Source organism: Carcharhinus amblyrhynchos, chromosome 3, assembly GCF_965287045.1.
Source record: "Carcharhinus amblyrhynchos chromosome 3, sCarAmb.v2.hapA, whole genome shotgun sequence".
NCBI classification, from domain to species: Eukaryota; Metazoa; Chordata; class Chondrichthyes; order Carcharhiniformes; family Carcharhinidae; genus Carcharhinus; species Carcharhinus amblyrhynchos.
Genome location: NC_137326.1, coordinates 104,666,388 through 104,691,558, shown reverse-complemented (window position 1 = coordinate 104,691,558; position 25,171 = coordinate 104,666,388). Strand labels below are relative to the sequence as shown.

The 25,171-nt window shown below is 43.6% G+C and overlaps 1 protein-coding gene across 1 annotated transcript; it reads right to left on the bottom strand.

Moving 5' to 3' along the window:
* Positions 1-3,118: 3,118 nt before the first annotated feature.
* On the bottom strand, positions 3,119-22,149 carry nmur1a (neuromedin U receptor 1a). The gene is made up of 3 exons (XM_080186163.1): positions 22,002-22,149; positions 15,016-16,020; positions 3,119-3,468 (listed from the first exon to the last, which is right to left on the bottom strand). Exons 1-3 carry the CDS (start codon positions 22,147-22,149, stop codon positions 3,119-3,121), a joined length of 1,503 nt encoding a protein of 500 aa, XP_080042289.1.
* Positions 22,150-25,171: the final 3,022 nt, after the last annotated feature.

Here is a 25,171-nt window from a genome sequence, read left to right as displayed (position 1 = left end):
TAAACAAAGTTGACTGCAGCCTGAGTAGAAATCCATTAAGCTGTGAGTGAAAGTCTATATCAAAGCACTGTACTACAAAATTGATGGAGATCAAATGTTTTCAATGGAATAGAGATGGTTTCTAAGGTTTTAGCTTTCTAGGGATGATTGGAAACTTCAGATAAAAGGTGAGTGAACACATTGGTACTGAGTGAACAGCTGTGGAGGGGAACCCATCCCTCCCAAAGTGAAATTGACATCGCCTCTCTGTCAGAGATCTTCAAAGGGGTCTGCTCACAATTGTAGCTTCTGACAGAGAGAAAGGGAAATCCCTGCTACAGAATGGAGCACTGCAGTAATTTAAAAGCCTGCTAGAATTCAGGGGCAGGTAGACTAAAGTGACCAGGCCACTCCATTTTTTCACAGTTGACAGGCAGAAATGAAGATGTTAATCACAGAGCTGCCTGAAATCACCAGGCCTGGGGTGATCTTCAGGTCTACCAGGGCGAGAAGGGACAGTTCCGCCACAAGGCCCCATCCCAGGGGAGAATGGTGAGGTCAACATCTTGCCCCCGCCAAGTCCATCCAACTCATAGGCAGCGGGGGAGGCACAAGTGCCCACTGAACTTACCTCTTTGAACAGCCATTATGTCCAAAGTGTCAAGCCAGGGTGACAGTGCTGTGGTGTGAGGGGGCTGTGCACCTTTGGCACCGCCGTTGTGTATGGCCTGAAGGGCGGCCAAATGGGGAGGGGTATGAATGGGAGTCTAAGTGGGGAAGGGGGGCCGAGTGAGGGTCTGAGTGTGGAGGGAGGTTGAATGGGGGATCAGTGTGAGGAGTGAGGCAGATAGGGGAAAGGGAGATGGGTGGGGGCTGAGTGGTAGGGTGTCAGGTCACCCTCATGCATGTGTGGTGTGGTGAGGAGATGATCCATTATTTGTGGGTTGGTGGAAGGATGTCCTTCTTTAGTGAGGGGTTGGTGGTGCTCTCCTGGTTGGGAGGCAAGGCACCATTGGAGAAGGGGACTTGTCTCTGAGCGCAGAGTTCAGGATACCCCTTAAAAGCGCGCTCCAATCTCTGAACAGCTAGGCTGGCCCGTGAGTTTCCCAGGATGGATATAATTGCTTCCATCAAGTGTGTGAATGCCATCTGACACTCCAGTTTTCCCGCTGGTGTGGGCACTTAGTCCCAAAATTTGGAGAATTCCATCAACTGTCACTACTCTATTAACAATGCTAAAGTGAAACAAAATCAGGCAAGTCACCATTATCTGGCGACTTACTACAATTGATATTTTTCCTATGTAGCAGTGTAAAATGATCTAATTTAAACCTAGTATGTAGATCCGTGGACAAATAGCAGTAAAGTCCAATCTAATTTTTAGATGTTGCATGGGTGGAATGAAAATGTGTATAATAGTCCACGAATACAGGCTACATATTGGAAATTGTAAATAGAATGCTTCTTATACTTGGGGCTATTGTGTGAGATCAATAATTTTGTATTCTTCAAAGAACAGCTATTTATGTGGTCTATTGGAGAACTGTCAGTATGCTTTAATACTTTTGGTGGAGGGAAGAGAAACTAGCTAATTTTAAACAGGACTATAATATGCAGTGTAAGCTCTGTGATGAAAGATTGTAATTTGATTTAAAATATTTAAAGTTGTTTTCAGTTTGCAAAGTTATGATATTTCTCCTCGTAGGAGTCTGTTTGCTGCTTCACCACATTTTGTTATGTAGGAAATTATCTCTACACATTGATAGCAAATTGGCATTTGGATTCATTCTCAGCTCACCTTCTCCCTTTTTTCCTTTGCATGTATCTGTATATCATGTATCAGCACTCATCATGTCATTTCTTTTATCTATTAGTGTGACATGGACATCACTGGCTGGACAGCATTTATTGCCCATCCCTAGTTGCCTTTGAGAAGGCAGTATCATAGAAGCATAGAGTTCCGACAGTGCAGAAAGAGGCCATTTGACCCATTGAGCCTGCACCGACAACAATCCCACCCAGGCCCTAACCCCATAACCCCACACATTTACCCTGCTGATTTCCATGTCCCTGAGGGGCAATTTGGCATGGCCAATCCATCTAACCCACAAATTTTTCAACTGTGGGAGGAAACCAGAGTATACAGAGGAAACTCACACAGACATGGGGAGAATGTGCAAACTCCACACAGATAGTCACCCAAGGCTGGAATTGAACCCAGGTCTCCGACACTGTGATGCAGCAGTGCTAGCAGTGGTAGTGAGCTGCCTTCTTGAAATACTGCAGTCCAGTTTATGCTAACTGCATAAACAAGTTGCTAAGTTGTGTCCAGTTGTGATTGGGAGTTATGCTTCCTGCAGTTTCGTTTCTGTTCTTCTGAGCAACCTCAATGCGTCTCCTTGAAATATTTTAGAATAATAGTGAAAGGCAAGTGGGATTAAACTGCATTTTGCTAATAGCATGAACAAACTCACAGTGAAATCATTCTGTGTCAAGCTTGATTTTTGAGCACGCTATAAAGAAGACCTGAGATTCATTGTGTGCATTTTGTGCCGCCAGCAAAGATCAACTTCACTCCCAATATCTCCAAGTGATCAGAAAGAGCCATAGCAACTCTAACTGTCTGTCGGAGAAGCAAGAGATAGCAGTATTGCGAAAAGCTCCTGCAGTACAGCAGGGCAGGAAGTCATTAAAATCTTACAATTGTGGCCCTCTGGCATCAATAGGACCTTAATATCACTGATAACAGCAGAAGCAGTACGTAACGCAACAAGAATATTTGTAGGCATGCTTATCCTTTCTTTACTATCTGTTGGGCACAATTCACCTACCTCCCAGGAGCCATGAGTCAGGAAGTTGTCAAATGCCTGAGAATGTATGCATGCTGTATATGTAAGCAAGTTTTTTAATCCTTCAGGTGAAGGGAGTAGAACAACGATAGACAGTAGGTCTAAAATTTATAACATATAATCAGATTTATATTTGAGAACTTTTCTAACTTTCTCATGGTTAAACTTGTGGTACACTGTATGAATAAAATCAACCATTTGAAATGTACATAACATGCTCCAGTAGCTATAATGCAACGTAATGAATTAACTTAAGTTTAACTTTCATCCACGTTTCCACATTCAAGACATTACTCATAGTCTTCAATATCAGACAAAGGTATTCCATTACATGGACTGGATTCCAATACTGTGCTGCGGGTTGTTATCCTGGTTACACTGGCAGAGTACCATGTAGGTTTGGAACTTTGAAATTTTCGCCTGCACATCACTTCTTTAAACATTTCTCTGAACCGAGTAGACATGAGGTTGTAGAGGATAGGATTGACTGCTGAGCTGAAATAGAAAAACACTCCCGAGACAATATGCACATACTGATACAATCTGTGCAATTCTCCAGTCCAGTTCTTTATCAGAATCCACATTAATCGATCTGTGTGAAAAGGTGCCCAGCAGATTCCAAATACAATCACCAGAACAACTGGAAAGAACAAGACATAATCGTTATTGCAATAAAGTTAAAACTTGAATAGTTTTGCTGCAACTAACGAAACAGACAAAACCAAAAATGTTTCATTGATCAAATGAAACAAATCATTGATCAGAAGTAATATCCAACTTCACTAAAACAAGGAATCAACAAGTGGCTACGTGCAACTATATTTAAAGGGATACTTGCTTTCATGTAAGATGCTACAAAGGTTTGGGAGATATTTTGCTGAGGTTGTTTACTATAGTTGTTGAGGACTCTGATAATTTCAAAGTGATGATACAAGCTGTTGAGATGTTTATGGGTTTCTGACAATATACTTCTTTCCAGAGGAGGATCTTCCTCGCAATTTCACTGGGAAAGAGAAATACTCATAGAACGAACAAACAGAACTGCAGTTACATTTGCAGGAAGATAGAATAGAAGAATGTGTGCTCATCAGAATCCATGCTCTTCCAGTTTGAGGCTGGAATACAAAGGGTGGAAACGATGTCACAGCATTACAGAATTCTGATAAAACCCCTCTGAGTATTGCAGGTTAAAAAGGATACAGTGACCCTGAGGGGTTACGAGTGCCAAATAATTAGAACAATACTGGGTTTAAAAGGATTAAGTTATGAAAACAGGTTGTGTAGATTAGTCTTGTATCCTTTTATCCTAGAAGGTTAAGGGGTGCTGTAACTGTGGCATTTAGAATGATTAAAGACTTTGACAGAGTAGGTGAAAACAATTTCCTCTAGTGAAGAACACAGGAGGATTAATATTAGGTGAAGATATCGAACATTATTGAACCAAGGGTAGATGGAGTTAAGATGATCAGTTCTGAAATATCAGAATGGCTAGAGAGGTTGAGTGGCCTATTCCTGTTTCAATGTGGGGCGCATAGGCCTAATACAATGCACATGTACTTTTGGAGGAACAGTATCTTTCTCGTGAGGCTGTCAGGGAGTTGTGTTCTTTTAAAAGCTGCAGGTACAATATTGTCTGTAGCAATCAATATTAACTGTGCACTGCCTGTGCAATTAAGGAGAGGGTACAGGTAAAGGAAGAGGCCGAGGATGTCCCAATAATAAAGGGAGTAGGGGGCGTGAGTATGGTTGGTGGCGTTCTGGCAAATAGGGTCCAGGTGAAGGCTGGGATGAAGGCACTTTATCTAAATGCACGAAGCATTCGGAATAAAGTGGGTGAGCTGGTGGCGCAGATCAGCACAAATGGATATGATCTGGTGGCCATTACAGAGACGTGGCTGCAAAGTGACAGGGACTGGGAGCTGAACGTCCGGGGTATCAAGTGTTTAGGAAGGATAGGCGGGAGGAAAAAGGGGGGGGGCGTAGCTCTGCTGATTAAGGATAGCATCAGGGTGGTAGCAAGGGATGATATAGGAACCAAAGAGCAGAAAGTGGAATCGTTGTGGGTGGAGATTAGGAACAGCAAAGGGAGGAAGACGCTGGTGGGTGTTGTCTATAGGCCCCCAAATAATGATCTGGAGGTGGGGCGGGCTGTTAACGCGCAAATAAGTGCGGCATGCAGGAATGGAACGGCGATAATTATGGGGGATTTCAATCTACATATTGATTGGTCGACCCATGTTGGACGTGGTGGGCTCGAGGAGGAGTTCTTGGAATGCTGCCGGGATAGTTTCCTTGAACAGTGTGTGTTGGAGCCAACAAGGGAGTGAGCTATCTTGGATCTGGTGTTATGTAACGAGGCGGGTAGAATTAGGGACCTTGTGGTGAAGGATCCACTTGGGGAGAGTGATCATTGTATGGTGGAGTTTCTGGTGCAGATGGAGGAGGAGAAAGTGGGTTCCCGGACACGCGTCCTTTGTTTGAACAGAGGGGAGTACAAAAGGATGAGAGAAGAATTGGCGAATGTTGACTGGGGGAGCGCGTTGGAAGGTAGGTCTGCTGAGGAGCAGTGGAGGATCTTTAAGGAGATCTTTCTTGGTGCTCAGCAGAAACTTATTCCGATGGTTAAAAAGGACTGTAGAAGGAGAGGTAATAAGCCGTGGATAATGAAGGAGGTGAAGGTAAGTGTTAAATTAAAAGCGGAGGCGTTTAGAGTAGCTAAGAGTAGTGGGTGAGAAGAGGATTGGGAGAGGTTTAAATGTCAACAAAGATTGACAAAGAAGTTGATAAAGAAGGGTAGGATAAACTATGAAGCTGGGCTAGCGCTTAATATGAAAAAGGATAGCAAGAGTTTTTATAAATATATAAAAAGGAAGAGGCTGGCTAGGGTGAACGTTGGACCCTTAGAGGATGAGAGGGGGGAACTTAGTGGTAGGGGATGGGGAAATGGCTGAGGCCTTGAATAACTTTTTTGTTTTGGTCTTCACGGAGGAGGACGTGAATAATTTGCCAGGTGTTAGCGATGGAAAGATGGTAGGACAGGAGGGTCTCAATGACAATATTGTTACTAGAGAGGCGGTGCTCGACAGACTGGAGGGACTGATAGTGGACAAGTCCCCAGGACCGAATGGAATGCATCCAAGGGTTCTGATAAAAATGGCGGCGGTGATAGTGGATGCCTTGGTGGTTATTTTCCAAACGTCGCTGGATTCCGGGGAAGTGCTGGAAGATTGGAAAACGGCTAATGTTACGCCGTTGTTTAAGAAGGGTGGCAGGCAAAAGGCAGGGAATTATAGGCCGGTTAGTTTAACGTCTGTTGTAGGTAAAATGTTAGAATCCGTCATCAAGGAGGAAATAGCGAGGCATCTTGAGGGGAATTGCTTGATAGAGTAGACGCAGCACGGTTTCGTTAAGGAGAAGTCGTGTCTGACAAATTTATTGGAGTTCTATGAGGATGTGTCTAGGGCAGTGGATAGAGGAGAGCCGGTGGATGTGGTCTTTCTTGATTTTCAGAAGGCGTCTGACAAGGTACCTCACAAGAGGTTATTGCAGAAGGTAAGGGGGCATGGAGATGCGGGTAGGGTGTTAGCGTGGATAGAGGATTGGCTGTCAAATAGGAGGCAGAGAGTGGGGGTCAATGGGTGCTATTCGGATTGGCGGTTGGTGACTTGTGGAGGGCCCCAGGGGTCGGTGCTGGGGCCTCAGCTATTTACCATTTATATAGATGATCTGGAGGAGGGAACCGAGTGTATGGTGTCGAAATTTGCTGATGACACCAAGATTGGTGGAACGGCAAATTGCGCGGAGGGTGTGGAGAGTCTGCAGAAGGATCTAGATAGGCTGGGCGAATGGGCCAGGAACTGGCAAATGGAATTGAATGTTGGCAAGTGTGAGGTGGTCCACTTTGGTAGGAATAATGGTCGGAAGGACTATTACTTACGTGGCGAGAAACTGCAGCAGGCGACGGTGCAGAGGGACCTCGGGGTCCTTGTGCATGAGTCGCAAAAACCCAGCCTGCAGGTCCAGCAGGTGGTCAGGAAGGCTAATGGGATGCTGGCCTTCATAGCAAGGGGGATTGAATATAAAAGTAGGGAGGTCTTGCTGCAGCTGTATAGGGCACTGGTGAGGCCGCAGCTGGAGTACTGTGTGCAGTTTTGGTCGCCGCACTTACGCAAGGATATTTTGGCCTTGGAGGGAGTGCAGAGAAGGTTTACTAGGCTGATGCCGGAGTTGAGGGGGTTGAGCTATGAGGAGAGGCTGAATAAACTAGGCTTGTACTCGTTAGAGTTTAGAAGAATGAGGGGAGATCTCATTGAGACATACAAGATGGTGAATGGGATGGATAGGATAGAGGTGGAGAGGCTCTTCCCGCTCAGAAAGGACAGTAGGACTAGGGGGCACAGCCTCAAGATAAAGGGGGGGCGGTTTAGAACGGAGTTGAGGAAGAACTTCTTCACTCAAAGGGTGGTGAATCTCTGGAATTCTCTGCCCGTTGAAGTGGTGGAGGCTGCCTCGCTAAATATTTTTAAGACGCGGGTTGATGGGTTTTTGATAAGAGAGGGGATTAAGGGTTATGGGGAGAGGGCGTGAATGTGGAACTGAGCCACGACAGATCAGTCATGATCTTACTGAATGGCGGGGCAGGCTCGACGGGCTAGATGGCCTACTCCTGCTCCTATTTCTTATGTTCTTATGTTCAATGCAGCTCTGAACTAGGTTGCCTCTGGCTCCTTCCCACTTACAACAGGAAATAACCGTAACATTAATCAGTCTGCATTTTGTCTTGCATTAATCAGGTGCTGAAGCAATGTTTCCTGGAGCAAACACCCATGTCACTTTCCCCATGGATTTATGGTTTTCAGGTCCAGTATCAGAATAGGTATCATAGGTGTTGTGTAGAATGAAGAGAGTGGAAACTTATTTCCATTAACATTAACAAAATTTTCTTTTTTATCCTTTATTTGTAGCATTAAACCAATGTTGAGTGCTTCCATTTCAAGATTTGACGAAGCAATCCATTTAACTATCTAAAATATTCCATATTCAAAGAAACTAACTTCAAAGTACAGGTATGAACTCCTATAGTCTACCTCATTGTAACATAAATATATTTTACATATAAATAATTGCTTGAACGTATAACTTCCATTTAAAATGGATAAACTTCTTGCGATCTTTTGTGACCTATGGCTGACTGACACAATATACATCACTTAGAGGTAAAAAGCCTTACTTAATGACACAGCCACAAGTAGGGTTAAATTGGCTCATAATTTTAAGTTTATTTATTAGTTTCAAAAGTAGGATTACATTAATATTGCACTGATGTCACTGTGAAAATCCCCTAGTCGCCACACTCCAGCGCCTGTTCAGGTACACTGAGGGAGAATTTAGCATGGTCAATGATCTAACCAGTGCATCTTTAGACTGTGGAAGAAAACCGGAGCACCTGGAAGAAACCCATGCAGACACAGGGAGAACCTGCAAACTCCTCAAACAGTCACCCAAGCCGGAAATAGAACCTGGGTCATTAGTGCTGTAAGGTAGCAGTGCTCACCACAAGTAAGTAGGCTATGTCAAACTTTGATGCAGGAATTCTTCACCTAATTTGAATAGGTGCTGGTACATGGAAAACTTGCCAAGTGAGCTTAACCTGTGGTGCATTTGACTGAAAGTTTTGACATCTCTCAAGGTAACAGATCTTAAAATGCTCCTGATCATCATTAAAGGGAGTGTTGTGGCAGTGGCAGAATGTGGCAAGACATAGGCAACTCTGTTCTCTTTGATACTAAAGAGATGGAGTTCATTTCTGGGCAGGTGTAGGGTCCAAACATGGATGTTGGGGCACCATTTAAATATTGGCAGATGACACAAATCTTATAATGTAGTGAATAGTGATGAGAGCAGACTTCAAATGGAATATAAACAGACTAGTGAAATGGACAGGCACATGACAAATGAAATATAATGTTGGGCAGTGTGAATTGGTCGATTTTGGAAGAAGACTGAGGCAGGCAATATAAACTAAATGGTCTGAAGGAGAGTCATATGGACTTGAAACTCTATTCTGTCTCTTCATAGATGCTGCCAGACCTGATGAGTTTTACCAGCATTTTCTGTTTTTATAAACTAAATGGCTGTTTTAAAAAGAGGTGCAGAAAGAATAGAAACTAGAGACTCGCGTAGACAAACTGTTGTTTGTGGAAAGATAAATCAATAAAATTGTTTAAAAAAAAAAACAGGAATGAAGCTCAGATTGTTGCAAGTGAAGACACTTCCTGCACATATTGTTATCCAAGACTTCCTGAAGCTCCCACTTGGAACAGGATGTTCACTCCAGGGGGCCAGGGTTTTGTCTCCCAGTGGAGATGTGAATAAGGTGACCTTAAATTATAATATATTTGATTGGGAAATCTGACATCCCTTAAGGTAACAGCTCTCAGAAGCTCCTGATCATCATTAATGGGGATGCTGTGGCAGTGACAGATAATGAGGGGACAGAAGTTGAACTTGGCTTTCTTTGTGGAAAAGCAATTTTTCTTTATCTTTCCAACCCCACATCACTTGACAGATCAGGAAGAATTTGAGTGAAAAATGTGCACACAATTTTTCTGAGTTAAGGGTCCCTGTTGTGAGGATCACAGGAAAACGATATTTCCTCCTGTGCGCAGTTTTCATGTGCTGCTGTGATTTTATGAAGCCTTAGAAAAATGTAGCTCTATGGAGAGTTCATAACTATGAGGAAGGCCTGCTGACGAGTCAGCAACATTCTGAAAGTTAAGTGTAAAATACTTTGATAACTTCAAAAGTCATTATTGGATGCTGTACTGCAATGTGTTTTATGTAATGATTCATTATAGGAATCTATCCTGCAAAGGTAGGTTGACCAATACATTGAGATCCGTTGTGTAAGTTTTGTTTTACGTGCTTTTTCCACTAAAGAAAGTGCCATAATGTGTTAAAAATGTAGAAAGAAAAGTCCTGCTATCCTCAATTATTATTTTTTGTGCTGTGATTTAAATCAACTGTCAACTCTCGCTGTTCAAAAATGTTTCTTTTTGAAAGCTGATAAAAACCTCTGCCCTCACTCCCGTCTAATGATTGACCAGAATTCTGCTTTGAAATTGAAATGGGGCATTACTTTGCTCTGTCAATTTCAGACAATCTAGCTGTAAGCTTTCATAGCGGCTGTAACCATTGTGAATACCTGAAAAGAGCCACATGCACACCATCGATTTCATCCTACACTATCAGGAATCTTGCTAGTTTGATAATGTCATGTGATGTCTCTTCTCGCTGGTCAGTGAGAAGCCAATCAAGTTTCACCTCCAAGTATACAGCACCTCTGTCACTTCCCTCATACCGTAATGGGTGGCGACATGTGAAATTTTGCTCATGTCATCCGTTCCTTCCTGGACGCATCCACTAGTGTAGGAATTTAGGGCCATCAGCAGCAACATTGTCACCCTGCTGTGTATCACAGGTCAGGTTGTTGGCAATCAATATTTCGTTGATGAAACATCAATGCCTTAGCTATTGCTCCTGTGTAGGGGAGGAAGTGTTGTAATTGTATTGTCACTGAGGCAGAGATTCAGAGTAATGCTCTGGGGACTCTGGTTCAAATCCCACCACAGCAGATTCAAATTTGAATTCAGTCAAAAAAAGTATGGAATTAAGAGTCCAATATGACCATGAAATCATTGTTGATTGTTGTAAAACCCCATCCAGTTCACTGATGTCCTTTATGGAAGGAAATCTGCCATCCTTACCTGATCTGGCCTACATGTGACTTGAGACCCATAGCTTGCCCCATGGTGGTACAGTGGTTAGTATTGCTGCGTCACAGTGCCAGGGACCCAGGTTCAATTCTTGGCTTGGGTCACTGTATGTGTGGGTTTCCTCCATGTGCTCCGGTTTCCTCACACAATCCGAAGATGTGCAGGTTAGGTGGATTGGCCATGCTAAATTCTCTCTCAGTGTACCCAAACAGGTGCCAGAATGTGGCAACAAGGGGATTTTCACAGTAACTTCATTACAGTGTGAATATAAATCTACTTGTGACTAATAAATCAACTTTACTTGTTGTCGACTCTTAAATGCCCTCTGAAATTGTCTAGCATGGCACTCAGTTCAAGGGCAATTAGGGATGGACAATAAATGCTGGCCCCAAAAACAACTCCCACATCCCATGAAAGAATAAATGAAGATAGGAGAAGTGCTGCCAACAAGCTTGTGCTGGGTAGGGCCTTCAATTTTGAGCCCTTCTCCTCTTCCCCCTCCACACAGCTTCCTCACGCTGCTACCAATGTGTCGTCTCCAAGACATGGTACAGCCCAGGAGGGGCTGAAACAATAAGGCCCCATTACAGAGGCAGGCTGTTTCCCGGGCAGGCCTTCTAAATCCTCCGACAAAATCTAGCACTTTCAATTTCATAAAATTAGCAAAACTTCTCCAGTAAAACACAGTTCAGTATTTCCACTAACTGACAAACAAAAAAAAACTCAAAAGCATCTTCCCCGAAATTTGAATGATTATTCCTTTAAATATATTTGGGTCAGGGAGTGGGGGCAGCGTTAAGAACATATGTTCAGCTGAAACAACTTGAAAAAGGGGAATAACTGGATCTGTGTATCCAAAATGGCAGATTCACATCAGCATTAGGGGCTGTTTGACGTCATGATTTTCTTCTGGCACATGGTGAATAATGTTCTGACTCACATAAGAGGTAGAAATGGAAGAACTTATAAAATATGAGATTGAATTAAGCCTAGTGTGATTGCATATTACTTTTCTATAAACCTGAAAAGTTGATGTCACAAATAAATCAAAAACTTTTCATGAATTTCAATTTATTTGCTCTCTGTAAGTTCACGAGTCAACTTATCTCACCAAACTGGAATTGACTAATTGTAATACCATGGTGTAAAAATGGAACAATCACAAACATTTTTTAGTAAATTAATTATACAAGAAAATGTCCCATAGCATTGCTCATTGTGTGCCTGAGGATGCACTGTTTTATAATATGGATTTATTAAGCTTAGTTAATAATTGTCCCTTCCGTTCCCAGCTAGTCATAGTCCCATCCCCATTATAAGATTACTCTCATGCTATGTTTCCCTTCCTCTCAATTGGCTTCTGAATTTAACACAATTCTGCTGACAGTCTACAAAAAATGAAGCAATCCTGAAGACAACCGCAAATATTGAGATGCTCCTAGAACCATTGCCTCTTTTTCCTTCCCTCCTCTCAATCGGCCATTTCCCTTACATATTCAACACAAAGCTGTCTCTCACTCTTATTTTGCTAACTCCAGAGGTCTCTTTGTCCTTCCTCCCCACTCTGGAGATTATTATAAATGGATATCTGAGCACATGCATATTTTTATTAGTTAATATCAATGCTTCTCAAACCATTTTGCACTTTTCAGACCTTTTAATTCAAATCTCACTGACTGAAATTCTTATTACCTCTGTGACTTTTAGTAAGTCTGCAAAGGATATCTCTCTGACTCCTACACTCTTGTGCACACTATGTCTCCTCTAATGCTCTTTTCCCTTGTCTCTCCTCAAATCATCTCCTTCAGGTCTATTTTCTCCCTCTGCCCTCATTCAGTATTTTCTTCATTAACTTCAGTTAATGTTCGCTTCTATTCACCCGGTTCTTTTCTATTTGTTTTTCTCTTTCACTCTTCCTCATTATTTTTCTTTCTTTCATTCCATTTTTTTTCAATTTGCGTTTCGCTTCTACTTTTCTTACTCCTCCACTTCTATACACAGGACAGATTCCTATAATTGATGATGCACTCTGGAGAAACCTGTGCAAGTACGAATGCACAATAAATGGTAACGCTGTCTGTGAAAAATAGGTAAGCAGCCTTTTGTGTGGGAGTGTTGTAGTCCTGTAAACTGTAATCCTGGGATCTCTTGCAATTCTGATGAAATTACAAATTGTACCAGCAAAAGGAAATCATGTTATCAATGTGTCATTATTTATCGGTTTATAGAAGTGAAATAATGTGCCAGAAAAGCTTATAGTGAAAAGAAAGCCGATAATCTTGGGGTTCCCTGGAGGTCAGGGAATCCTTTGACAAAGGGTCATCTGGACGCAAAACATCAGCTCTTTTCTCCACTTACAGATGCTGCCACACCTGCTGAGATTTTCCAGTATTTTCTTTTTTGATCCCAAATGCCATCCTGTTCAGAACAAATTCAGGTCTGTCCCCTCACTCCAACTAATGAAAATCAAATTTCTTCCTTCAGTTTCTCCCTCTGTTCATTGTGTACCCACCCTTGCCTCTTTCAGCTTCTCATTCAAAAGCAACTCAGAGCCAACTCCCACCAAAAGCCAAACATCCACCCTCTGGAATGTTCTTTTTCTGCTCATGAGAAGCAAAATGAGTTCCTCTCCAATGGAGAGGAAATACTGTTTGCGTTCAGCGCTCCCCTATTCTTCCCCATTTATTGCTGTACCCTCTCCTCTATCCCTCTTTCTTTTTCTTTTTTCTCCTCTTCCATATAATTTCCCATCATTCACAACCCCTGTTCACCCTCGCCCTTCCCTCCGTCTCCTCCTCTGTAAAAGAAAGAGCCTGAGCAGCAGTACTACATACCCTATCATTGCTTTGTGTTGCCCCCGCACACCCACCCTCTCCACTTAGAATTGTCACTGGGTGCTGTATCATTTCAGCCTGGCATGATGATGTAATTTAAAGGTAGTCATTGGGTTCTAGGGATCATAAAAACTGAATAAACTCTTACCAGGGATTTATTAACATTACAATCTAAACAATGAAACTGAACCTACAAATCAAAATGCACTTGTACAGAATTTTTTCATTACTCAGATCAATGTGATATATGATTGACAATGTAACATGAATGGGCCGGTTAGGTATCATGCTGCTGACACCAAAGAAATATCAATATCCATAATTTCACCTTTCCCCCATGTTCTATCTACCCAGCAGCCTTTTAAACAACCCAATACTATATTTCACCCTTTATACACTCTCCAGAGAATCCTTTCCTTGTTATTTGGGATATACATCTATTTCGTTTAAAAGAATGGTTAGCTCTGCTACATCACAGAGCCGGAGACCTGAGTTCAATTCTGGCCTCGGGTCACTGTCTGTGTGGAATCTGCACCTCTCCTGTCTGCATGGGTTTCCTCTGGGTGCTCCAGCTTCCTCTCACTTTCCAAAAGTGTGTGGGTTAGATTGATTGGCCGTGCTCAATTGCCCCTTAGTGTTGGGAGGTTTAGCACAGTAAATACAGGGATACGGCCTGGGCAGGATTGTTGTCGGTGGAAGCTTGATGGACTGCATGGCCTCCTTCTGCATTGTAGGGATTCGATGATTCTAAGTGTGTTAAAATATTGTAAATATAGCTCGATGTATCTCCACCTGCATTAGATGTTGTGAACAATGTAGAAACAACATTTCATTTTTACACTGAACAGTGCTTCAAAAACTCCCAAGAATGCAATCAACATTCTAACTAATCAGGACTACAATTCCCCTACACAAAAGGCTGCTTACCTATTTTTCATAGAAAGTTACACCACAGTTGGGATAATTGATAATCACACTCTAAAACCAAGTAAAAGAAAAGGAATAGTTAAAAATTATTTATAGTCACAAGTAGGCTTACATTAACACTGCAATGAACTTAACTGTGAAAATCCCCTAGTCACCACACTCCAGCGGCTGTTTGGGTACACTGAAGGAAAATTTAGCATGACCAATGCACCTAACCAGCACCTGTATTTGGCTGTGTGATGGCACAGTGGTTAGCACTGCTGCCTCACAAGCCAGGGATCTGGGTTCAATTCCTGGCTTGGGTCACTGTGTGTGTGGAGTTTGCACATTTTCCCCGGCTCTGCGTGAGTTTCCTCCAGGTGTTCCAGTTTCCTCCCACACTCCAAAAATGTGCCAGTCAGGTGGATTGGCAATGCTAAATTGCCCCTTAGTGTCAGGAGCACTAGCTAGGGTAAATGTATGGAGTTACGGGGATAGGAACTGGGTAGGATTATTGTCGGAGCAGACTCGATGGGCCAAATGGCCTCCTTCCGCGCTGTAGGATTCTATTATTCTAATAGTATTCATGCAAAAAAAAATTTTAATTAACAAAAGTCGAGGGAGATAAGACCCGAGTTATTTGAATAAAAAGTTCTCTTGCTTCAAACTTACACAGCATTTTGGTGACTTGGCGGCGCCTGGTCTTTTCTTGTTGCATGCGGGCTGTCTGATAATTGCAGTTTCCAACTCCCGGCTTGAACTCGGATAAAGCCTTCTCCCGTTTGAGTTGCAAGCCGATCAGTAAGTACAGCACACTTATAGTGACCATGGGGGCGAAGAAGAAAAGCACGGTGGTGAGCTGAATGATGAGGTTGTACATCCAGGCTGGCTTGAGCAGCACACAGATAGCGGATTCCTCAATCTGCTCCCCAAACGGTGTGCTCAGATAATAGATACCGTGCAGGCTGGTGTTGGGGATAGCCGAACAGAGGGAAATCAGCCACACCGTCAAAATGACACGTTTGGCATGAGTTCGGGTAACGACATACTTGGCTTTCAGCGGGTGCACAACGGCGATGTACCTCTCGACACTGAGGGCGGTCACGTTTAAGATCGAGGCGAAGCACACCGTCTCAAAAAGGAAGGTTTTAAAGTGGCACCCGCTTTGGCCGAGGAGAAACGGGTAGTTCCTCCACATTTCGTAAAGTTCCAAAGGCATGCCCAGAATCAGCACCAGGAGGTCCGAAATGGCCAAGCTGAACAAGTAATAGTTAGTGGGGGTTCTCATGACCTTGTGCTTGGCGATCACGGTGCAGGTCAAAGCGTTCCCCGGCCCACCCACCGCAAAGATGCAGAGGTACATCACACAGACCGGCGTGAAAAAGGCAGATCTCCTCGGACCCAGGTACTTGAACAGCAGTTCTTCCCGGGACAGGAAGAAATCCTCGGAGACGGTGTCATTCCAGGTGAGGTTCTGCTGTTGGTAGCTAGCGTTGCAGAAGTGCTGGTAGAGGGTTTGGAGGAAGCGGCTCCGGCTTCTCAAGTAATCCATCTGAGAGCAGTTTCTAGGGAAGTGTTGTGAGCTCGGGGGAAGTTGCATGGTCGTTTCCGATTCCTCCCTGCAAGAGTGAATGGAGATGAAGACGTGAATATCAGAAGGCGCGGTGACATTGAGTCCTCATCACTTTTAAACTTTTGCCACTTATTTCTGCCTCGGAAATGTTACACCAGATTTAGTAGCTGTTACTTGGGGGAAAATCGCTGTAAAGGCCATCGACTGACAAGAAAACATGACACGGGCTGAAGACGCCGCTTTGCTTATGGAAATGGCAAAGTTACCTTTGGCTATTGACAGTAAGCTTTTATTGACAGTGAGCTTTTATGAGCTGGGTGATCAGTTGAATCTACTTACTGCACTCGGTGACACAGGAACGGTGATTGTTCTTTCGAATTGAGGCTGGGTGTCAGTCAGACAGATTACTCCCAGTCCCTGGGAGCTGATCTTCAGACAGTCACACACCATCCACACCTTCTCACTGAGCATCTCAGCTTCCGCCAAGAGGTGGGCGACCACACTGAGAAAGAGCAGCGCCGCAAATTAGCCGCTGCCACAGGTTCCCCTGAGCTGCCTTGCCTGCCCCCCTAAATACATTGCAGTTTGCATCGCCTCTGACGTCGGCGAGGACTAATTGAACAGTTCAAATCCTTCAGATGGTATCACTGCGTGCAGGTTGATCTGCGCTGATTTGAATTGATGCTCTCTGCATGACCACCAGCCCTGTGGGGAAGACAGAGCTTTCCATTCTCAAGCACTCTGAGGGTCGGGGGACGCAATCAAGAGAGCTGCACTATCAGTCCCAAGGCATTTCTCAACTGTCGATCTTACTGTTTGACTTGTCAGATCTGCTGGGCAGGGCACTGGGAAAAATACACGCCACCAAACTATTTGTATCAACAGTTTAAAGACAATTATTTCAAGGTGTCAATAAGTGTTTCACATTTTTGAGTCGAATATATGAATACTTAAGTTTTAGCTATTTTCTTCCTTGCAACCGATTTTTAAAAATCTCGTCTTGTGCATTAAAAGGGTTTACATTAGGGTCACTATCCCCAAGCCCCCGCAACACAAGGCTAATCAAACCTTGATGAGAAATGGAAATCTTGCAAATCAAGGTGCCAACTTCATTTTGATTAACATCACTCCCAAATAACGTTGCACAAAGCAATTGTGATTTGGCTATCTCCTCTTTCAAATCGGCGTTTTAAATATTTCCCCCGCTGATGCCAATTAGATGCACAGGTTGGTGACAATATCGTGTTAAAATCGCGCGATTTGCGGCCTGTGTCATAAAAAAGGAAAAACGTATGTAGGGATAATTTCAAAGAAGTCCGAGTTAATTAAGTTCCCCTGACATCTTCTGTGGAGTGCTGCCAATTTTTCACTGGGAGCGGATACAATGGGTGGCAGGAGCTTTTTGCTGCGCCCACTTTGGAAATTGTGGAAAGATGGTCAGCGACATTAACACTGGCCAAGATGTCCCCATAGCCCAAAAGCAATCCTCCACTTACCCACAGAAATGGCTAAAGCTAAGTGCCGTCGTAGAATGGTATTGTTTTAAAATATGCCCAATGGCAGTATTAATGTTTATCTAGAGGTGAATGCTTCCTATTCTTACCTCTGACTTGTACAAGAATGCTCCCTTTGATATGAACTAAGCACCATTCTATTTACCGTCAGTTTCACCTCCCCCCTCCCCTAATTGACATCACCACTCACAAAATCTATACTATATGCATATTCTGTCATGTGCAGTGTCAGGAGTCAGCTATATTTCCCTGAAGGTGGATCCACCCCCCCATCCAGTCACACATAACTCTGATCAGAGGCTTCAATCAGGAAGATGGCACCTCCAACCACCCCAACCAGGTAAAGGGTAGCTCTGGGGATGGAATCCGTGAATGATGGGGAGGCGCCTGAACCCTTGCTGGAGCATGAAGACTAGAGTGGCAACATTGCAGACTCGGTGACTGGACTAACTTTGCTGGTTGTGTATGAATGGGACACATGTGGACAGTTGAGGTCATTGAGATATCAGAGGCCACCCACTACAGCTGATTTCATCCCCAACTGCCACAACACTGCCTTGCCACAGAGTCCAGGTGAAGGAGGTTGGTGGGGGAGGGGGGGTGGTGATGCACGCATCATCCTCAATTGAATCCATTTCGTACGCTGTCACTATTTTCATCTCCGCAGCAACACAGCACTTCCCAAAGTCCAAGTGGGCAGTGGCAAAGCATCAGGGGGTGAATTCACTGAGAGCTGTCAGTGTGAACCCACAAGACATGCAGCTGACAGGGATCCCACATCATTAGTGGAGACTGAAACAGAGCAGCTTGGAACGAGACAGCAAAATACAACACAAAGCAGGGGAGGGTTGATTGGGAATGAAGACCTTATAATATCGACATGGTTTCTCACAGTGAGACCTATTTGGGTGAAAGCCAGTGAAGGAAGTTGGTGCAACAGGTACCTTCTATATAGGAACATGGAGAAACTGTGAACACCTTTGCTTAAATTCCAATATGATACCTAAGCGTGAAAATATTCATAAATGTTTCATTCTGATGATTTTCTTAATAAGTGTGTCACTATTATTAATATCCATGCACCAACCATTACAAACACAGATAGATCTCCAATCCATTGGCTCTGTCTATACTTCCCGCTGCCTTGGAAAAACAGCCAGCATAATTAAGGAGTACATGAACCCCAGACACTGTCTCTTCCACCTATTTCTATCAGGAAAAAGATACAAAAGTCTGAAGACATGAACCAACTGACTCAAGAACAGCTTCTTCCCTGCTGCCATCAGACTTTTGAATGGACCTACCTCACATTAAGTTGATCTTTCTCTATCCCCTAGCTATGACTGTAACACTACATTCTGCACTCCTTCTCAATGGGTGTGTTTTGTATGTATGACATGCAAGAAACAATACTTTTCACTGCATACTCATACACATGACAATAATAAATCAAATGAAATCAAATCAAAAATGAGTTCTATTAAGACCTAGAGAATGTCATCTTCCAGGGTCTTAGAAAGAACAAACCCATCACGTTGAAGACTTTCCAGTTTGTTTTGTTCCATTGCCTAGGTTTTGGAAGGGAGGGATTGGAAGATGTGACACAGGGGAGGGCACTAGTTGTGAGCCACCGCTATGAGGATATGTGCAGCTTATCTGCTGACTATCACCACTGCACTCATCAGTTACCCAGAAAAATGACAAAATGAAGGTAAGACTCAAAGGGGGCGATTCTCCCCAAAGAAATTCTAAGTGGCAAATTTGCGTAAAAACTGAAATAACTCACACTGTTTTTTCAAGCGGGAGTTTAAAAATGAATCTCCCAGATCCTGTGCACTGCAGAGTGCACTGGCATAAATAACATTAAAAATCAGTGTGCAGGGCCTATTCCTGCTGGAGAGGTCAGCAGCATAGTGCCGAGCGGGCCACTGTGCATGCGTCAATCTGTCAGCGGTGAGATCAGCACATGCTCAGTGGGCTCTGTCTACCTGCTTCCCAATCGCTGGCCAGCCCCTGCGACTCACTGGCTATCCACCACCCCCCATGGCCTGATTGCTGGCGCCGCCATCCGGGCCAAGCCCCAGGCCCCCCTCTCCCCTCCTACCTGAATCTCCCACCCCTGTCAAGAGTGCCGATGAACCTCCCCCCCCTCCCCCAACCGCCCCACAATGCTGACAGCCCCCTGCAGCCCTGACCCCTCCAGCAGACTGCCCCTCTCAACCCGATGGCCAGCCCTGATCGCTGGCCTCCCTCCCTCACCGATCTCGACTGCAGAGTGGCATGGGATGCCCCCACTCCCAACTGATCGTCCCCAGACTCCCCACCCCATCAGGCCCCACCCACTTGGCACTGCCCTGTGCCCGGTGGGCAGTGCCAAGGTGCCTCCTGGGCAGTGGCACTTTTCCCCTTGGGCAGTGCCAGGGGGCCCAGCTTGGCACTGCAAAAGTACCCAGGGGGTGCCCCCCCCCACTGCCCGACCCTTCGGGGGCTTCAATTGCCCCCCCCTTCAGCCCAGCAGAGTCAAGCTGCCAGTTTCCCATTAGTGGGAGCTGGTATTGCTGGAAACCTGGTGCTGGGAGATGCACTCAGGGCCAGACGGCCAATGCAGATCTTGCAAATTGGGTGTGGCTTGAATCTCCCGGCACACTGCGCTAAAAAAAATCATTGCAGCAGGATGGGAAAGTTGCCCCCAACTACTTTGTTGAATAATAGAACTTTTTACTTATAATAAATGAATGCATATAAGAAATAGAAATTACTTCTGTAAGTTTATTTTTGTATGTTTGCACCTATTTCACAGAAGCAGCCACTTTTCTGTAATTTAAGTCTTTGCCGTTAATATTTCTTAAGGGTTCCATCAGTTCCCTTGCGAGGTCAAAAGACCATGGCCAGAAAAGATTGAAAAATGCAGATCTACAAAATGCACTGCTGGAACTCACCAAGGCTCTTCCGGCAGCATTTTCCAAACCCACAGCCATTACCACCTGGAGGGACAAGGGCAGCAGATACATGGGAGTGCCACCATCTGGAATTTCCCCTCCAAGTCACTCACCATCCTGACTTGGAAATATATCGCCATTCCTTTACTGTCGCTAGGTTAAAATCCAGAGACTCCTTTCCTAACAGCATGTGGTGCACATACACCACATGGACTACAACAGTTAAAGCAGACAGCTTCTCAAGGGCAATTAGCGTTGGGCAATAATTGCAGGTCAGGCCAGCTTTGCTCACATCCTGCAAATGAACAATAAAAACTCTGGCTATTGTTAGATTTCAATGTTGTTAATGTAGAAATGTATTAAGCTCAAAAAAATCACATGCAGAAATGAATGTATCTAAACAAAAAAATTTTCACAGCTACTGAACTATAGTATCATTCTTATCTTCATTAGGTGCCCTCTTGATTTCACTCTGAACTATTGACAGTTACATGTTATACAAAGCTGAGGACTTTCTTTCAGTTTTGTGTCTAACTGTTATGGCGCAGTATCTCATTGTTCTTGCAATCTGAAGATGTCACATGATGTAGAATCTGAAAGGATTGTCAATTTATGACTAATGAATAAAAATGGTCTTTTGGACTAATTACTGCAATTAAATACTATATTTGCATGTATCAGTGGGTGCATGTGTACAGTGTTATAAAGGAATGGTGTAAAATTTAAATGTCAACCTTTGAATAAATGAGAAATTCCTGATTTATTAATATTCAGTGAAGAATAAAATGTTAATTCTTGAACAATGCGTGTTTCAATTTTAAACAATTCCATCTTTGCCCAAGTTAAATTTTAAATTAAACTTTACACAAAACCCCTTTATAAGAAAACCTTTTCAGTTTAAACTTGACTTTGTGAATTTTTAGCTGAATATTTTACACAATCAATCTTTTAGAATATTTTATGTTATATTTTATAATTTTAGAGGAGTTCCAAGATCTGTACCAAACATTTTAAAACATTAGAATTGTGATTAATTTAAAAGATTTGATAGGATATTCAGCCCACACTCTTTGTCTGTGAGATTGCCGGCAGGGGCTCAAGATCCAGTGAGAGCCAAAGTTCCTGAATCTTGCCGGTGAGATTGTGACCTCTGATTTTCACCACCCATCACCAGTGGTGTAATCAGATTTATGCCCATAATTGATGAGGACCTGATTTGCATTCATTTAAATAAATTTGAATCTAATTAAAGACCCCCCTCGCACGTGGCAGGTGGAGTAATCTAGAGGTTACAGCCTTAGAGTTCCTGCTTTTTAATCTATTGCCCAGCTCCCTGAATTCTTGCTGCCAGACTTCACTCTTCAGTTTACCAATATCGTTGGTACCGCCACATACAATGACCTCTATCCCATCGCCCTCCGCTTTCACGAAGCCCTGCAGTTTTTCAGTGACACCTCTAATTCTAGAATCAGAGAGACAACACACTATCCTAGAGTCACAGCAAAGTCTGCTTGCTCCTCAACTCATTAATCCCCACTCGCTATTGCATTTCCCTTCATCTTCCTTTTCCCATGTACAGTCAAGCTGCTTGTGGTGCAGAAGCTTGTCTCTGACTGTACTCCTCTGGCATACCAGTGCTGTCATCAGCTTCCAAAATGGACCACAGGTTTGTGAATGGGACCCCAGGGGACTCCTGCACTACCTGCATGTTCTTCAAGGACTGCCTGGTGGTTACCCATTCTCTTCTTTCCTCTAGTCCCTTGAGTTGCGGTGTGACCATCTTTCTAAATGTGCTATCTACATAACACCCAGCCTCACAGATGTGCCACAGTATCTCCAGCCACAGCTCAAACTCTGAAACCCAGAGCTCCGGTTTCTTCAGCTGGGAGTATTTCCTGCACATGTGATCTTCTCAGGCACAGGGAGCGTCCAAGACTCCTCCCATGTGACACGCCACACATGCCACTGTCCTCACTTGACATGTCTTAAATGTAAGTGTTATGTCTTACACAAGAATAAATCTAGGTAGATATAATAAATGATAATTTTCCCAATACGTAATACTTCTAGCTTCAGTTTATCATCAACCAATCTCTTTCCCATTTTACTGTGCCATCACTCATGGAGTATTTTCAAACTCAGCATACTGTTTGAATAGTGGCTGCCCAGTGAAGAGTGTCCCTCACTGAGTGAGTGAAGCATGTCCCTTGCTGAGCCAGTGAAGTGTGTCCCTTGCTGAGCCGGTGAAGCGTGTTCCTTTCTGTCCCAGTGAAGCATATCCCTTGCTGCCCAGTGAACATGTTCCTCTCTGTCCTGGTGAAGCATATCCCTCACTGTCACGGTGAAGTATGTTCCTCTCTGTCCTGGTGAAGCATATCCCTCACTGTCACGGTGAAGTATGTTCCTCTCTGTCCTGGTGAAGCATATCCCTCACTGTCACGGTGAAGTATGTTCCTCTCTGCCCTGGTGAAGCATATCCCTTGCTGCCCCGATGAAGTGTGTTCCTCTCTGTCCCGGTGAAGCATATCCTTTGCTATCCCAGTGAAGTGTGTTCCTCTCTATCCCAGTGAAGCATATTCCTTTCTGTCCTAGTGGTGTGTCCCTTACTGTCCCGGTGAAGCGTGTTCCCCTCTGTCCTGGTGAAGCATATCCCTCACTGTCACGGTGAAGTATGTTCCTCTCTGTCCTGGTGAAGCATATCCCTCACTGTCATGGTGAAACATGTTCCTCTCTGTCCTGGTGAAGCATATCCCTTGCTGTACCGGTGAAGCGTGTTCTTCTCTGTCCTGGTGAAGCATATCCCTTGCTGTCCCAGTGAATCGTGACCCTCACAGGTCAGGTGCTCTCTGCTGCCAAATTCATCTAAAGAGCAATTGCTAATCGCATTGTCAGGATGTTACCACGGTTAATATTTTGAGACAGCTGAATTAACATAATGGATTGAATAAATATCTTCAGAACTTTTATAATTTCAACTGCATTTAGAGTCATAGAGGCTTACAGCATGGAAACAGGCCCTTCGGCCCAATTTGTCCATGTCGCCCTTTTTTTTAAACCTGGTAAGCTAGTCCCAGTTGCCCACATTTGGCCCTTATCCCTTTATACCCATCTCACCCATGTAACTATCTAAATGCTTTTTAAAAGACAAAATTGTACCTGTCTCTACTTCTACCTCTGGCAGCTTGTTCCAGACACTCATCACCCTTTGAGTGAAAAAATTGCCCCTCTGGACACTTTTGTATCTCTCCGCTCTCACCTTAAACCTATGCCCTCTAGTTTTAGACTCCCCTACCTTTGGGAAAAGATATTGACTATCTAGCTGATCTGTGTCCCTCATTATTTTACAGACCTCTAAAAGATGTAATATTTTCAGCACTGTCAATAATTCTGGTCTATCAGATATCTAGACATTAAATGAACAGAAGCAAACATAAAACTGAATTCATGCTAATGTTAATCACAGGTCTTTGTGATAGTTTAGTTTTTAAAAGCACCATATTTGGGGCAAACATCAAACAAGACACTCAAGGAGCAGACACTGTCAATCCAAAGTATGGGGTCCATTGATAGGCCCACTGACAACATCCTTGGGGTTACCATTGAAACTCAACTGGACTTGTACATAAACACAATGACTACAAGAGCTGGTCAGAGGCTAGGAATACTGCAGTGGGTAACTCAGCTCCTGGCTCCCCAAAGTCGGTCCACCATCTACAAGTGCAAGTCAGAAATGTGATAGAATATTCCCCATTTGCTTGGATGTGTGCAGTTCCAACAACACTCAAGAAGCTTGACACCATCCAGGACAAAGCAGCCCACTTGATTGGCATCACATCTACAAATATCCACTCCTTCCAGCACCGATGCTCAGTAGCAGCAGTGTGTACTATCAACAAGATGCACTGCAGAAATTCTCCAAAGTTCCTTAGACAGCACCTTCTAAACTCATGACCACTTCTATCTAGAAGGACAAGGGAAGCAGATACATGGGAACACCACCACCTGCAAGTTCCCCTCCAAACCACTCACCATCCTGACTTGGAAATGTATTGCCATTCCTTCGCAGTCACTTGGTCAAAATCCTGCAATTCCCTACCTAACTGCATTATGAGTCAACCCATAGTACCTGACCAAGAAAACAGTTCACCACCACCTTATCAAGGACAACTAGGGATGGGCAATAAATGCTGGTCAGCCAGCAATGCCCATGTCCCACAAATGAATTTAAAAAAGAGCTTCTCTAATTCCAGCTATGAATAAAAACAGAAAATGCTGTAGATATAAAATGCAATGAGCCTCTCACAACAGGAGAGAAAGGATTTAATTCTTTGTAAATTAACCATCTTTTCTTTTCAGTTACTGATGACATGCAGCACATTTCTAGGATATTCTGCATTATTTCAGATTTTAAGAGTTCCCAGCTTTTCATTTTGGTTTAACTCATCTCTTCAGGATCCATTTATCTGAATTACACACTCATTGCTTTCAATGAAAAGGAATGAATCATTCTTCAGCAAGATTCAGTATTTCAAAAGTTACTTCACAATTTGCAGTTCAGACAGCCTTCTATATTCTGCGCAAAAAAAATCTTCTCATATGTATGTGTAATATATTCAAATTATTTGGAAATATGTCACTGAGGTCAAAATTACAATATTGCTTCAATTTGATTGAATTTCAAAATTACAGTGCATGTTTAATAACGACTGGCTATTGGAAACTTTTGGAATTCAATCGTGCTTATTCAGGTGAAGGCACGTGCTGTACAAGAGGAGTTCACCTGTGCCGTTTACTACACAGTT